This window comes from Vicia villosa, linkage group LG2 (assembly GCF_029867415.1).
Source record: "Vicia villosa cultivar HV-30 ecotype Madison, WI linkage group LG2, Vvil1.0, whole genome shotgun sequence".
NCBI classification, from domain to species: Eukaryota; Viridiplantae; Streptophyta; class Magnoliopsida; order Fabales; family Fabaceae; genus Vicia; species Vicia villosa.
The window spans coordinates 19413149-19425423 of NC_081181.1; the positions used below are offsets into that span (position 1 = coordinate 19413149).

General features: G+C 33.4%; 1 protein-coding gene across 1 annotated transcript; it reads right to left on the bottom strand.

Moving 5' to 3' along the window:
- Positions 1-4551: 4551 nt before the first annotated feature.
- On the bottom strand, positions 4552-11076 carry LOC131649482 (O-fucosyltransferase 10). Its single transcript, XM_058919243.1, has 10 exons — positions 10401-11076; positions 10078-10162; positions 9346-9413; positions 9158-9246; positions 7890-8087; positions 7545-7749; positions 7253-7420; positions 6860-7027; positions 5873-6063; positions 4552-5367 (listed from the first exon to the last, which is right to left on the bottom strand). Exons 1-10 carry the CDS (start codon positions 10752-10754, stop codon positions 5157-5159), a joined length of 1737 nt encoding a protein of 578 aa, XP_058775226.1. The 5' UTR covers positions 10755-11076; the 3' UTR covers positions 4552-5156.
- Between the last annotated feature and the right edge of the window lie 1199 nt (positions 11077-12275).

Genomic DNA, 12275 nt, shown 5'->3' on the forward strand with positions numbered 1-12275 from the left:
TACAAAATCATCAAGCACATGATTATCGATTAAATTAACCAAGACAACAATATTTTCAGAGTCAAGAATCAACACAGTCTTTCGTTATTCATCAACAGACATGATTCTTCATGATTTTTCAGAAAAATCACACAGCAGAGAAAGCACCAAAACACCCAAAACACATAGATAATTTTATAACCCAAACCCCATATACGGTCCATCATATCCCCGTTTATAGAGCAAGAACCACACCATTACCTTGTATTCGGAGTCCGCTCTACAATTTCCGGTCGAATCCAAGCTTCCGGCTTTGCAAAATTCTTCCGGTTTCTCCTTCCCGACATAGCTCTTGTATCCCTTTTCTTTTCCTCTTCTCTGCACGAGCACTTCCACGTTCTCTTCTTTTCTCTACAAACTCTTATTTTCTTTTTTACTTCTCACGTACCGCAAACTTCTTTTTCTTATAATCAATTTTGTTTTATTATAAACCAAACTAATAGAATTTTCTCCCAAACTGGTTAATGGGCATATTATTAGCACACTTTCAATTTGCTACTTACCACCACAAAACTAAATTCAATTTAATTAACATAGTATACTCCCTTTTTACGCTTCCTCTCAAATTCTCAGTCTAATTTTAATTACTCAGAAAATTTCCAAAATGCTAAATATTATTCTAATAATATTTCTAATACTGAAAATGTTAAAATTCTCGATTAAATATCGATCCGCTATCCCGAACTAATACCGACTAAATCGTCCCAAAACGCAAAAAATTCAATAAATATCCCAAATGACTAAATTAAGAAAATAATCGTTTTTCCGCGCATTACATATATCATGATATACCTACCAATAGAAGATTGATTGCTAGGTTGCTTTACTTAACAACAACCAGGCCAAACATCACTTTCATCACTGGGTAACTTAGTCAGTTCCTCAACAAGCTAACCACTATACATTTTAATACAACAACAAGAGTTCTTCAATACCTTAACACTATCATGCTCAAGGTTTATTTTTTCCAAGGGATTCCTTACTTCACCTCATTGTTTTCTCTGGTGTTGATTAGGAAGGTTGTGTAGAGAGTAGAAGATTAATATTGGGACAATGTTTCTTTCTAGGCAAGTCTCTCATGTATTAGCGTACAAAGAAGCAGCTAGCAGTTTCTAGATCCTCTTCAGAAGTCAAATATTGTGCATTGGCTGCAGCAACTTATAGACTACAATGACTTGTCTTACTTTAAGATATCAAAACCACTTCCTCCAAACTACATGTTCTCTACTATGACAATCTTAGTGAAATTCTTATTGCAGCTAATCTTGTATTCCATTAGAGCATCAAACACTTGGAAATTTATTTCCATCTTGTTTGTGATAAGTTACAAATTGGTATACTCAAGCTAATGTCTATTTCTTCCAAGGATCAAATCCAATATTTTTTCACCAAACCAGTTTTACCATAATCATTCCACTTGTTACTATCTAAGTTAGGGATGATGAATATCTATCCTCTAACTTGTGAGGGATACCACTCAATAAGAAAGAAGAAGACTTAGTTACAAGTTCGTTATGCCAATAACTAACTTGTTAGCGAAGCTTTCTTTTTATAGCATGTTATTTGGTTAATCAGAATGCAAGTTTTCCTTACTTAGCATGTGTAAGTTAGGAGTTTGTTAGTGTTGTAATCATGTACATTAGCTCTAGCATTCTAATAATAAACTTTTCATTGGAATAGTATTACTTCTACTTTGAAGAAAAATAGTGAGAATAATGACTAAGCCCAACATGTAGTTTGTATAAAAATAGTGAGTGTTCAATTATGTTTTGTTAGATGGGGATTTATAAAAGAAAGGAGTTAATAGTTCTCTTCTAGAATGTATTAAAATTTTTAAATTTTCGTGCAACACAATAGGAGTTATAGTACTTGGCTAAATTTTTGTTTTCTTTTTTGTGAAAATCGCAAATCAAATGTTTCCCTACTAGGATCCTCGACAAATTTTCATTAATGGTTGTCAAAGCTTGGGGAGATTAGTCCTCTTTACATACATTAAAATTACAATTCGGACCACATTCTTTTAACAAATTCAATATCTAATTGTACATAGAAAGTAAAGTCGACATCATATAGGTAAAGTTGTATACACAATACTTTTCTCTCATTTAGGATTACGGTGAGGTCAAATTCTTTTTTCAACAATTTAGGAAAATATAAATCAAATCAAATAAAATTTTGAGAAACAAGAGAAAGCCACTTATGCTCTTGACAACTATTCCTTACTTTAGTCAATTCAAAATGGTGTACAAAGAATGATATTAGAAAGAAAAAAAACAAGCATCCCCAATCTATGTTACTTTTGGCTTGCAACAGGGAAACATAAATTTATAACTTAGAGATTGTCACAAAACCAATACAAGCTAAGAACTTGTTGAACTAATAAACTAAGAAATAATTGTACTCTACATTCATAACATCGACTAAAGCTCAACAAGTATGCTCCACAAAAATAGCATAGCTAGAAGTAGATTTTGAAATTTGAAAATTAAGGATACGGACTGCCATGAGCTGCGGGAGCCTTAGCCCCAACGATCAAGGAATGTGGGGGTCTTCATACCCCAAGAAAAATTTAAAAAAAAAAAAAGTAATTATCTTCGTTCCAGACTATAAGTCGTTTTGCAATAAATAAATTTGTCTAAATTATAGTTCATTTTACAATTTCAAAAAAACTTTAAATTTATTTTTCAATCATACATGTTACTATTTATTATTATCTCTTCTTACGATTCTTTAAATTTTCCTTGCCAATATCAATAATAAAAGATAATTTTGTTCATAGTTTCTCTTACACATACGAACTCAACTACCTTTTTTAAATGTCATATAATTTGGGACATAAGAAATAACACTTATTGGGCAGTGGGTGAGGAGATCAAATAGATACTCCTTGTTGAACTTCATATATATCTTCGAAAACATGACCATTTAGTTGAAGCCCCCGACTCTTCTAATATGAACCTTTATCTACTAAAATCTGCAAAGTCGCTCCAAATAATCAAAAGTTAGGAAGATATGTGTTGTAAGCTCACTTGAATTCCCCTCAACTAGTCACATGCAAATGAAAGTTTTCAGTTTGCTGGTTTAAATAAGAATGTGTTGAAAGTCACTTAGGTCATATAGGGACAAAAGGTGACATTATCCTGAACATTAAGAGCCCTAAAAGTCAATCAATAAACCAATGCAAAAACATTTGTTGACACTTGAAAATAAATAATATGTAGCGAGTTAGTATCAAGTGATATTCTCTTAATAAATTTAAAGTTAGACAAGTGCAAATACAGTCGAATGCAAAGTAGTTGAATTTTTCTCAACTCTACTAAAATCTATGTGGATCGTGGAAGGGTTAGAATCTGTCAAAACTCGTTAAAATAAAATTAAGAATTGGACAATTCACTCAAACTCTGTATTTATAGCATACTAACTGGATAAAGGTAGAAGCAAGAAATCATGTTTTGAGGGACGTAGATAAAAAATGAAAAATGTCATGAAACTTAAGAATCAAGTCAAACGTTAAGTTCCACGTACCCCAATAGCAAGAAAATTTATGAATCAACTGCTTAAATGGTCGGGCAAGGCTGAATTTTGTAGGTAATATCGTTTTGGCATGTGTTTGCTTATATTTAAGCTTACATTTTTTCAGCGCGCACAATCAATCAAACAAATTATTTTAAGCATGTTTATCCTTTAGTCTTTCTGTATTTATCTTGCCTTTTATGCATTTTATTTAGTAATTTAAACATTCCAACATCATACTTAACACTATTTAAAGAAATTAGAGAATTTCCAACTGAAAGACAAGGTTTCTTTTTTAAATAATCATGTTTAGGAAAATAGAAACACTTTTAAGAGTTATCATATGACTAATAACTTTTAAATTCATACCTTAACGACATGAACCATTTTCAAACGTATCCTAAACCATTTGTTATTCACTACCCCACTCTAACAATGGTTGTCATCCAAAACATCAACACCTCCACTTTACATACAGTATAACGCTTCACACCCGCAAACAATGGCTGAGTTCAGTCAACATTGACCAAGCTATCAACTGTATGTATGCATTCAACATGTATACATCCACTAGTCACTTAGTCCCGCTGCATTATGTCGATTGAGGAACAACTCTTGTCATTTCACTGCTTACCATTGTACCTTCAACCATTCATTAAATTCTAGCACCAACTTCAATCCTGGCCACGAACAGATTTTATGTAATTTATAGGTCTCATCTACCACCCAAAATGACAACAGAAAATTCTATCAACGTTGGGGTCCATTTTCTTTTGCCTAAACCCAAACTCATCAATACTTTCAAATAATCTTTTAAAACTGTAAAATATTACAAGTAAAGATCTTCTGTAACAGTAACTATTTTCTAGAACCATTCAGAGTTCTGAAGGTTCAAATGATAGAATAGAAGAGTATAAAGAAGACATTATGTTACCTTTTTAAAATGACGAACAGTGAAAAGGGAGCAAAAACAAAGCCATTTGTGAACTGAACCAAAGCTTGGTAAAACAAATAACACTCGCTGACTCTATAGGCTAGTCTCTTATTTCTAGCCAAAGAATTTTACACAGGAACCAAAAAATGTAAGGAATTATGCTAGGACTCTCTAACACATTCTTTTCAACATACATTCTTTTATCTATTGAAATTCATATGGCTCAATAATTTTATATGGTTCCTTGTGGAATCCATTAGAATTTGAACCAATAGAAAAATGGGTCTTGAAAAGAGTATGCTAGAGAGTGTGTTACTAGCCCTCCTCAAATGTAAAAGAAAAGGAATACTATTTGAAAGACATTGATCAGAAAGGAATATAAAATATATTCTCGTCTTTCCTGGAAAAACTAAGTTGATGCAGTGTTTCCACTCCAACCTTCACACTGGATGCTAGAAAACTGTTTCACTAAGTGAATAGAGTATTATGCACACAAAATCTTCAATCAGTCGAAGCAACCAATCACACAAAAGTCGAAATCTATACTTGCGCGATCAGATGGCCTTATCTTGACATGAGAAAACAACTTCAAAAGGCCATAAAACTGGAGTTGAAACACCGAAGCCGTTGAGTTAAATATAATATAAATCTGACGCAGAGATTCATCCATTTAAGCTTTTGTTCGGCTGTAATTATCAGGAATGTCTATATTGTGGTCAATTGTTGTATTGACAAGAGACTGCTGTAGGCATCTACATTCTGGTAAAGGGTAAGTGTAGACAGAAGTTTTTCTGTTGATTTTTCTAACTCTAGGGACCATGATTCCTTTGCGGTCACTTTCAGCGAGCATGTCATCCATCTGGTCCTTGAGAGCATTCCAACTGCAAATCCAATGCACAAATATTTCATGTCATCTAAGTGTGATTCAAGATTGCATAGCCTGAGCTTCAATATTGAAATGAATAGATCCAAATGACAACTATGCTTAAATATAACATGCAGACAAGGATGGAAAACAAATCCAGTAACAAATTCATTGGCGTTATAATTCTGACATAAATAAACAATTAGAGATGGCATTTGGGACTTGGATACAGATCAGGACAGCTTGTTCTGTTCGGTTTTGATACGAGATATGCGGAGGATACATCAAGATTAACAACTTATGCCCTTTTATCAAACAATGTTTATCTTAAACATATCTCATTGACATATCATATTATTTTAAATATAGGTAAGAACTTGCATACATGATATAAACGATAATAACTTTTCCAACAATGAGTTGATATAACTAACTAGGGCTATCTCCAAATTACATCAAAATGTTGTAGTGGAGCATGGTGTCCCTAAAAATGGAGCGACGGAGAGAGGGGGAGATTATACCTGATACTTGTGTTTTCAAAAAGAACAACAAGTTTGCGTTTATCTGGAATAATGGTCTTGGCATGCCCATCATAGAGGAATCTTCTATGGCCCATTAGAAAATGAGGAAAGTTACCACCTTGAGTTGTAACAAAAACCTCACTAAACAAGCATACTGTGTAATCCAGTGCTGCCAATTGGGAGGAATAGCCCTAAAAAAATATGAAACCAAGCATAAGAGCATATTAGAAAGTCTCAAAAAACTTTAGAGCATCACTTAAAGAAAGAATAACTAAACCTGTCCATGAAAAAATCTGTATTTAACCTCACAAAAGAGCAGCATATACGTACTTACAACAAAAAACTATGAGAATGAATGAGGGATGAAGAGAGAAACAAAGTATAAAGTCAAATACATCCTTTTTAATTTGGAATTGAAAGCTAATTACATCTTTGATTATTATAATCATGTTTTCTGCCCAGTAACGCAACCTTGGTATTGGTGTATAAACTATAAAATTTGGAGAGAGAAAATGTACCGATTGAACGTCAAACTGTTGATCCTCTTTTCAGATGGACAAACCTAAGTTCCTAGGTCTAATTCACACATAAAATAAGAGTTCTAATGAAGGGTTATTACATCAACGTGCCACTGAGTCCAATGCACTATTTGCTCACAGCAAGGTCACATAGATCATACATCAATATATTCGATGATAATTAACGCTTTGACTGACTTCCTCCTAAGTATTTTTATTTAGTCACTACAAGAATAAAAAAAAAAAATCTATCTATAACTATTACAAATAAGAACAAATCAATTTCTGCACTGGAGCTACATATAAAAAGCTTTTACTGAACAATCTAGTTAATATGCTTCCATATATCAGCTAATAAGCTAAGAAAGAGAAACTAAAATAAACAGAGGCTGAAGAGCTTTGAAGGCATCGAGTTCCATAGAATGAAGTATGAAACCTATTTTATTGTTTAACCAGTAAAGAATTTTACCATAAAAGGAGCAAGCTCGTCTGGTGTTGCAAGAGACTCCTTGGTATACAGATTTGGAAACATCTTTATTAAAGGAGCCAAATATTTTTCGGCATGATATATTTTCCCAGAAGCTAAATATATTGAGGTATTGTTATTGAATCCCATGCCACGTAGCATCATCCCGACCTACATAGTTGTAGAAAACAACAGGCAATAAAGATCAGTCTCTTTCATGATGAAATATCAGCTTTCTTCAACTGGATCAGGAATAAATTTTAAGGAAAAGAATGGCAGTATCTCATTAAGAACTAAGAAGTCAATAATGCAAGGACACGTGACTGGCAAGATTTTAGATTAAGGAGAAATATAAAGAATTCAACATCTGAAAAGCACCGGTAAGCAAATAAATACCTCTAGGGGGGTAAGTGGACATCTTCCATTGACTCGATATAGGTCAGGTACAACGATACGATCTTTTCTTTTGAACTTTCCTCTCCACCCCTTTTCACGAGCTAAATCCATTTCCAACTTCTCTGCATTTCCACCGTCATATATACAACAGGAGAATGCTACCATGTCCTGCATGTCAGAATATTTAGTCAATCATTACATAATGCACATCCAATCCTGTATGTATATTTTTGACACCTAGAGATGCATATAACTAAACCTAGTTCTCAATGTGATAGAATGAGCAGGGTACCTCCTCAAAGCGAAGATGCACGGCAATATATTTTCCATCTGTCCTTGAGCTCTTCTCAATCATTCGGTTAACCAGATTCTCAGCTAGTGCTGATATTGAAGAAGAAAACCTCAATGCTTTATAATTAGTAAGACATCTTAGAAATTGAACATGTGGAGGGACACTCATTGCCAAACGATTAGCAAATGGAGCTATTCGAAGAACCCTGCATAAGTTTGTCAAAAATTAAGTTCCTTACTTTCATCAAACTGTATGCATAAAAATCAAGCGGTGCTCCACAGTACATGTTCACCCCAAACCCAATACAGAAAATAAAAAATGGGGGCAAAGTGGTCCAATACCTACCCTTCCTTTTGCAAGATAGGATAAACAGCTCCCGTGTAATAACTGACAGGAGCCCAAGCTTCAACTTTGACGGTAGTTATATTACTCATGTTGTAATTATGTCTCTCCATTATTGCCTCAGGAAGCTCTTTAACTACCTTCACATAACCATCAAGGGTGGATATAAAATGATCCTCGTCATATATATCCCCAAATTCACTGTACAAAAAAGTACATTATTTTAAATAGAAAATGAATGCAGAAACGAAATCAGGTATAAAAATAAGTCTATTAAGCCTCAAAATGTTCACTATACGGCATATATAATTATTTGCATGGGAGGTTCTACCAAAAAGTACACACGCCAAACACTGTATGATTTCCATATCTGCTAGTCTGAGACAAATTTTAGTCAAGTAATGCTAGATAAACCACATCACAAAGGTAAGACAGAAGTGTTAATTAATGCAAGTCAACAAAGTATATCCCAAGAGAATCTTCCTCTGGTCATAGGTTTGTAGGATGTGTAATTAATGATGCACTATTTACAACATAAAAAACAATGTTGATACGTCATTGTTTATGGGAAAATGAATAAATTAAATAACTTATCGAAACATGTTTAACTCAAATATTTTATGTGCAACAAAAGAAGTATGAGAGTTACATGGTAGGAAAGTTTCCTCAAGAATATTCTATTTTTGAACTTCTATTATTTCTTTTCTTTTTGGCACATGATATTCGTTCTCTTAAGAACAAATTCAAATCTGTTGTCCCCCTTCCAATCTTTATCCCTCCAAATGAATAATGACAATCTAGCCAAAAAAAAATTCCCTCTCTTAAATTGAAAAACTTACTCTATTTGCTGTTTAACTTTTTCATGATGAGCTTCATTATTCAATTAGAAAGATAAGAGAAATCAGCCTCAAACAAAGGCAACACCGAGTACCTTGTTTTAGATTTAATAATATTGTAAATGGACAAGACAACTGATGGAAGGGAGAAAAAAAAAACTCACTTCATAAAGAATTGCATCAGAAAGCACATTTTTCGTTTACATAAACGAGAATATACAGAAATTACACACCTGCTAAATTAAGAAACAAATAAACTCCTTTTGCCCCCAACCATGTATTTCTGAGTTGTTAAATGTGGTAATATATTGAGAAAAACAGGCCACACAGTGAAACTTTACCGACAAATTATGTTGAAAAATTTCTCAAGCCCAATTACTAAGACATGTCTTTAAAGGCTCAAAGTCAAAGATAATAAATAAGTAAATTGGTCACCTTGGATCTTTCCACACATTGTGAAATTCAAAATGAGGAATAACTAGAATTGCATTCAGGAGTCCAGCAACAGCCACAGCATTGCAAATCTACAGAAGACAGATTAAAAAGCAAACTGGTGAAAAAGTAATTCCTATGTCAAATAAAAGAACTACTGAAGTACAGAGAAATGAAAGACTTAGTCATACTGCAGAGCGTTGCTGATTCAGACCACCATTGGCCTCGACAATCAAAAAACCATTCAGGCCAGGGGACACTGAAATTAGAAAAAGCTCAGTATTAGTTAGCATTTCAGTAAAATAACTAAATTAGCAGCTTATCAAATTATCATATAAGGTTATGATCAAATAGGAAATGGGGAAAACTCTCTGCATAAAGTCTATATAAATTGTTTCTAGATTGGAGCTTATGAAAAAAAAAGAAAAAAATCGTTTTCAAAGGCCTTATGAAAATAAGGTTAAAACAGCTTATGATCCATAAGCTATTTTTAGAAGGTCTTTCAAGTAGAATCGATTCTGGAAGCACAATCAATTTTACTTTAGAACAACCAAACACCTCAAAATCATTTCAGAATCAATTTTACACCTCTAAAATTGTTTTCGCCCCTTCCAAAAGCAAAACCAAGCATATATATAAATTGTTTTTAGAATGGAGCTCATGAAAAAAAAATTGTTTCGCAAAGGTCTTGTGAAAATAAGGCTAAAACAGCTTGATTCATAAGCTATTTTTAGAAGGTTTTTCAAATGCTTCGAGACTCATTTAAACACTTCCTAAATATAATAAACAAAATCCACAATATTACTTAACCAAAATTCCCATTAGCAGAAAGATCATGTCAACCTCAAAGTCAAACAGGTAGGTATGTGAAACAAAAGCAAAGGGAAAATAGATTATATATATAACAGCTTTGGTTTATCTACCAAAATGTTGATGATGCAAAGCAGTCAAATTCGGACAAGGCTTCTTTTCTCTGAACTTCCTTTTGTATTTCCACACCGAAGACAACTGCAAAATAAATAAATAAATGCATAAATACAAATCATCTCTGTTTATAGAAAAGAATGATTTCACAATTCATCACGCACCTATAAGAAGTTAATACTAAAAACAACAAAAATTCAAATGGCACCAAAGACAAAAGCAAAATTATTCACCAAACAAGATGAAGACGAATCAGTTACATATAAATCCAATACCTAACTTTGCGCACGTGATTATTGCACATTACGTTAATTTGACTCACCTCAATGAAAGATGAATTATCAGAATCGATTTCATGCCAAAGCTTGTGAAAAAGCTCGTGACTCCGGTAACGAGAACCGGGAAGAGGAGCGTGACGAATGAGAGAGGAGAACGTAAAAGGAAAAGGTCCGACGCACATCAAGAGACCGGAGATGTAAACCACCGGAAGCAGGAAGAAGTACCGGAGACTCCTCCGCGCCGACAGTGACTTGGTCCGCCGTAATCGCTTTCGTAAATGTAAAACATCGGAATGACGAGGAGGAGAGAGCGGCGGACTCGGTGAGCTGCTGCTTCCACCTCCACCTCCGCCATTCTCGGCCGCGTAACCGTTTCCGGTATGTGTCTTTGATTTCATCGCGAGCGAAAGAGAGAGAGAGAGAGAGAGAGAGAGAGAGAGAGAGAGAGAGAGAGAGAGAGTAAGTGTGATTTGATGTGAGTGGAAATTATGAAAATGATGTGTTAGTGAGGGTTTTGTTTTGTGGTTAATTTGTGTGGGTGTTTAGAGGAATGAGATATTTTAATTTTGTCCTGTTTGGTTGGGCGGAAAGAGATGGGAGAGAGAGAAAAATAGTTAACAGAAGAGGTTTTGGGTTCTTCTTTGATGGTGGAGAAGGGACCAGATGGAGAAAGGGAAGAAAATTAACGGCACTCACTCTCACTGGGTCTGCTACAGTGATGTTTCCAACCATTGACGAAGAAATAGAATCTAATAAAAAAAAAATTAATAAAAGCAGAGAAGGATGAAAATCCACTTAAAATAACTCGTTGAAAGATGTGCAGAGACATCAAATGTGTCACGATTGTTCAGTCGATAGATATGCAGAGAAACATCATGTAGTCAGTTCAGTCGATAGATGTATAGAGACTAGAGAGATATTAGTTAATGGATATACAGAGACATCAGTTGATAGATGTGTACAAGAGTTCAATTCAATCGATAGATGTGTAGAGATATCGATGCATTGATAGATATGTAGAAGAGTTCAATTCAGTCGATAGATGTGCAGAGATATCAGATGCATTGACATAGCGCTCAGTTAATAAATATGCAATGTTTACGGAGATCAAATACTTTGAAATTTCAGCCACTAAAATTGCACCAGAAGAAGAAAAAATATTAATTGCCCTTGTTGCTTTTTTTTTTTAATGATATTTATTACTACTGTTTTATGATATTTGTTGGTGTTGTTGATCCATTATTTTGTTGGGACAAAATATAATTAAATGAGAAAATTTTACGACACACTCATGTGCGAATTATTTCACGGTGCATTTATACTTTTTTCTGACACAAGGGAGAGGAAGATGCTATGAGTGAAATGTGCAGCATCAGTTTCTAAAATAATTCTTTATTGGCTGTCAAAAATTAATTACTCCAGCACAAGAGATGTATTTTTAGCCCAACACAGCACAGCATGAGGATCTTACTCTAGGTTTTAAAAGTGGAACTGAAATAAGGACCGACTAATAATTTGGTTGGTTGGATCTTGATTACTACTGTAATTTTCTTTTTAATTATTGTATATGTAGTAAAACAATTATTCAGTTATTACTTTAAAATTTAGTACAATATTAATTATTACTATCTCGTTTTAGACTTTTTACCCATATTAAAAAAAATAATTATTATTATATAAAAATGAGAAAAATAAATAAGTAACACTTATTTCAAAACAAATTTTATTTTTTAAAAGAAATTTCATTTTAGAATGGAATAATATTTTTAGTTATTTATTTTTAAAAAAATAGATGAAATAAAATAATAAATAATTAATTAATGTTAAAAATGCATTATAAAAAAAGTTATCAGGATGGAAATGTTGAAATTTGTCATTGGGTGGTCGTTGATTTTGTTGAAGTTTGTTATGTCTTCTAT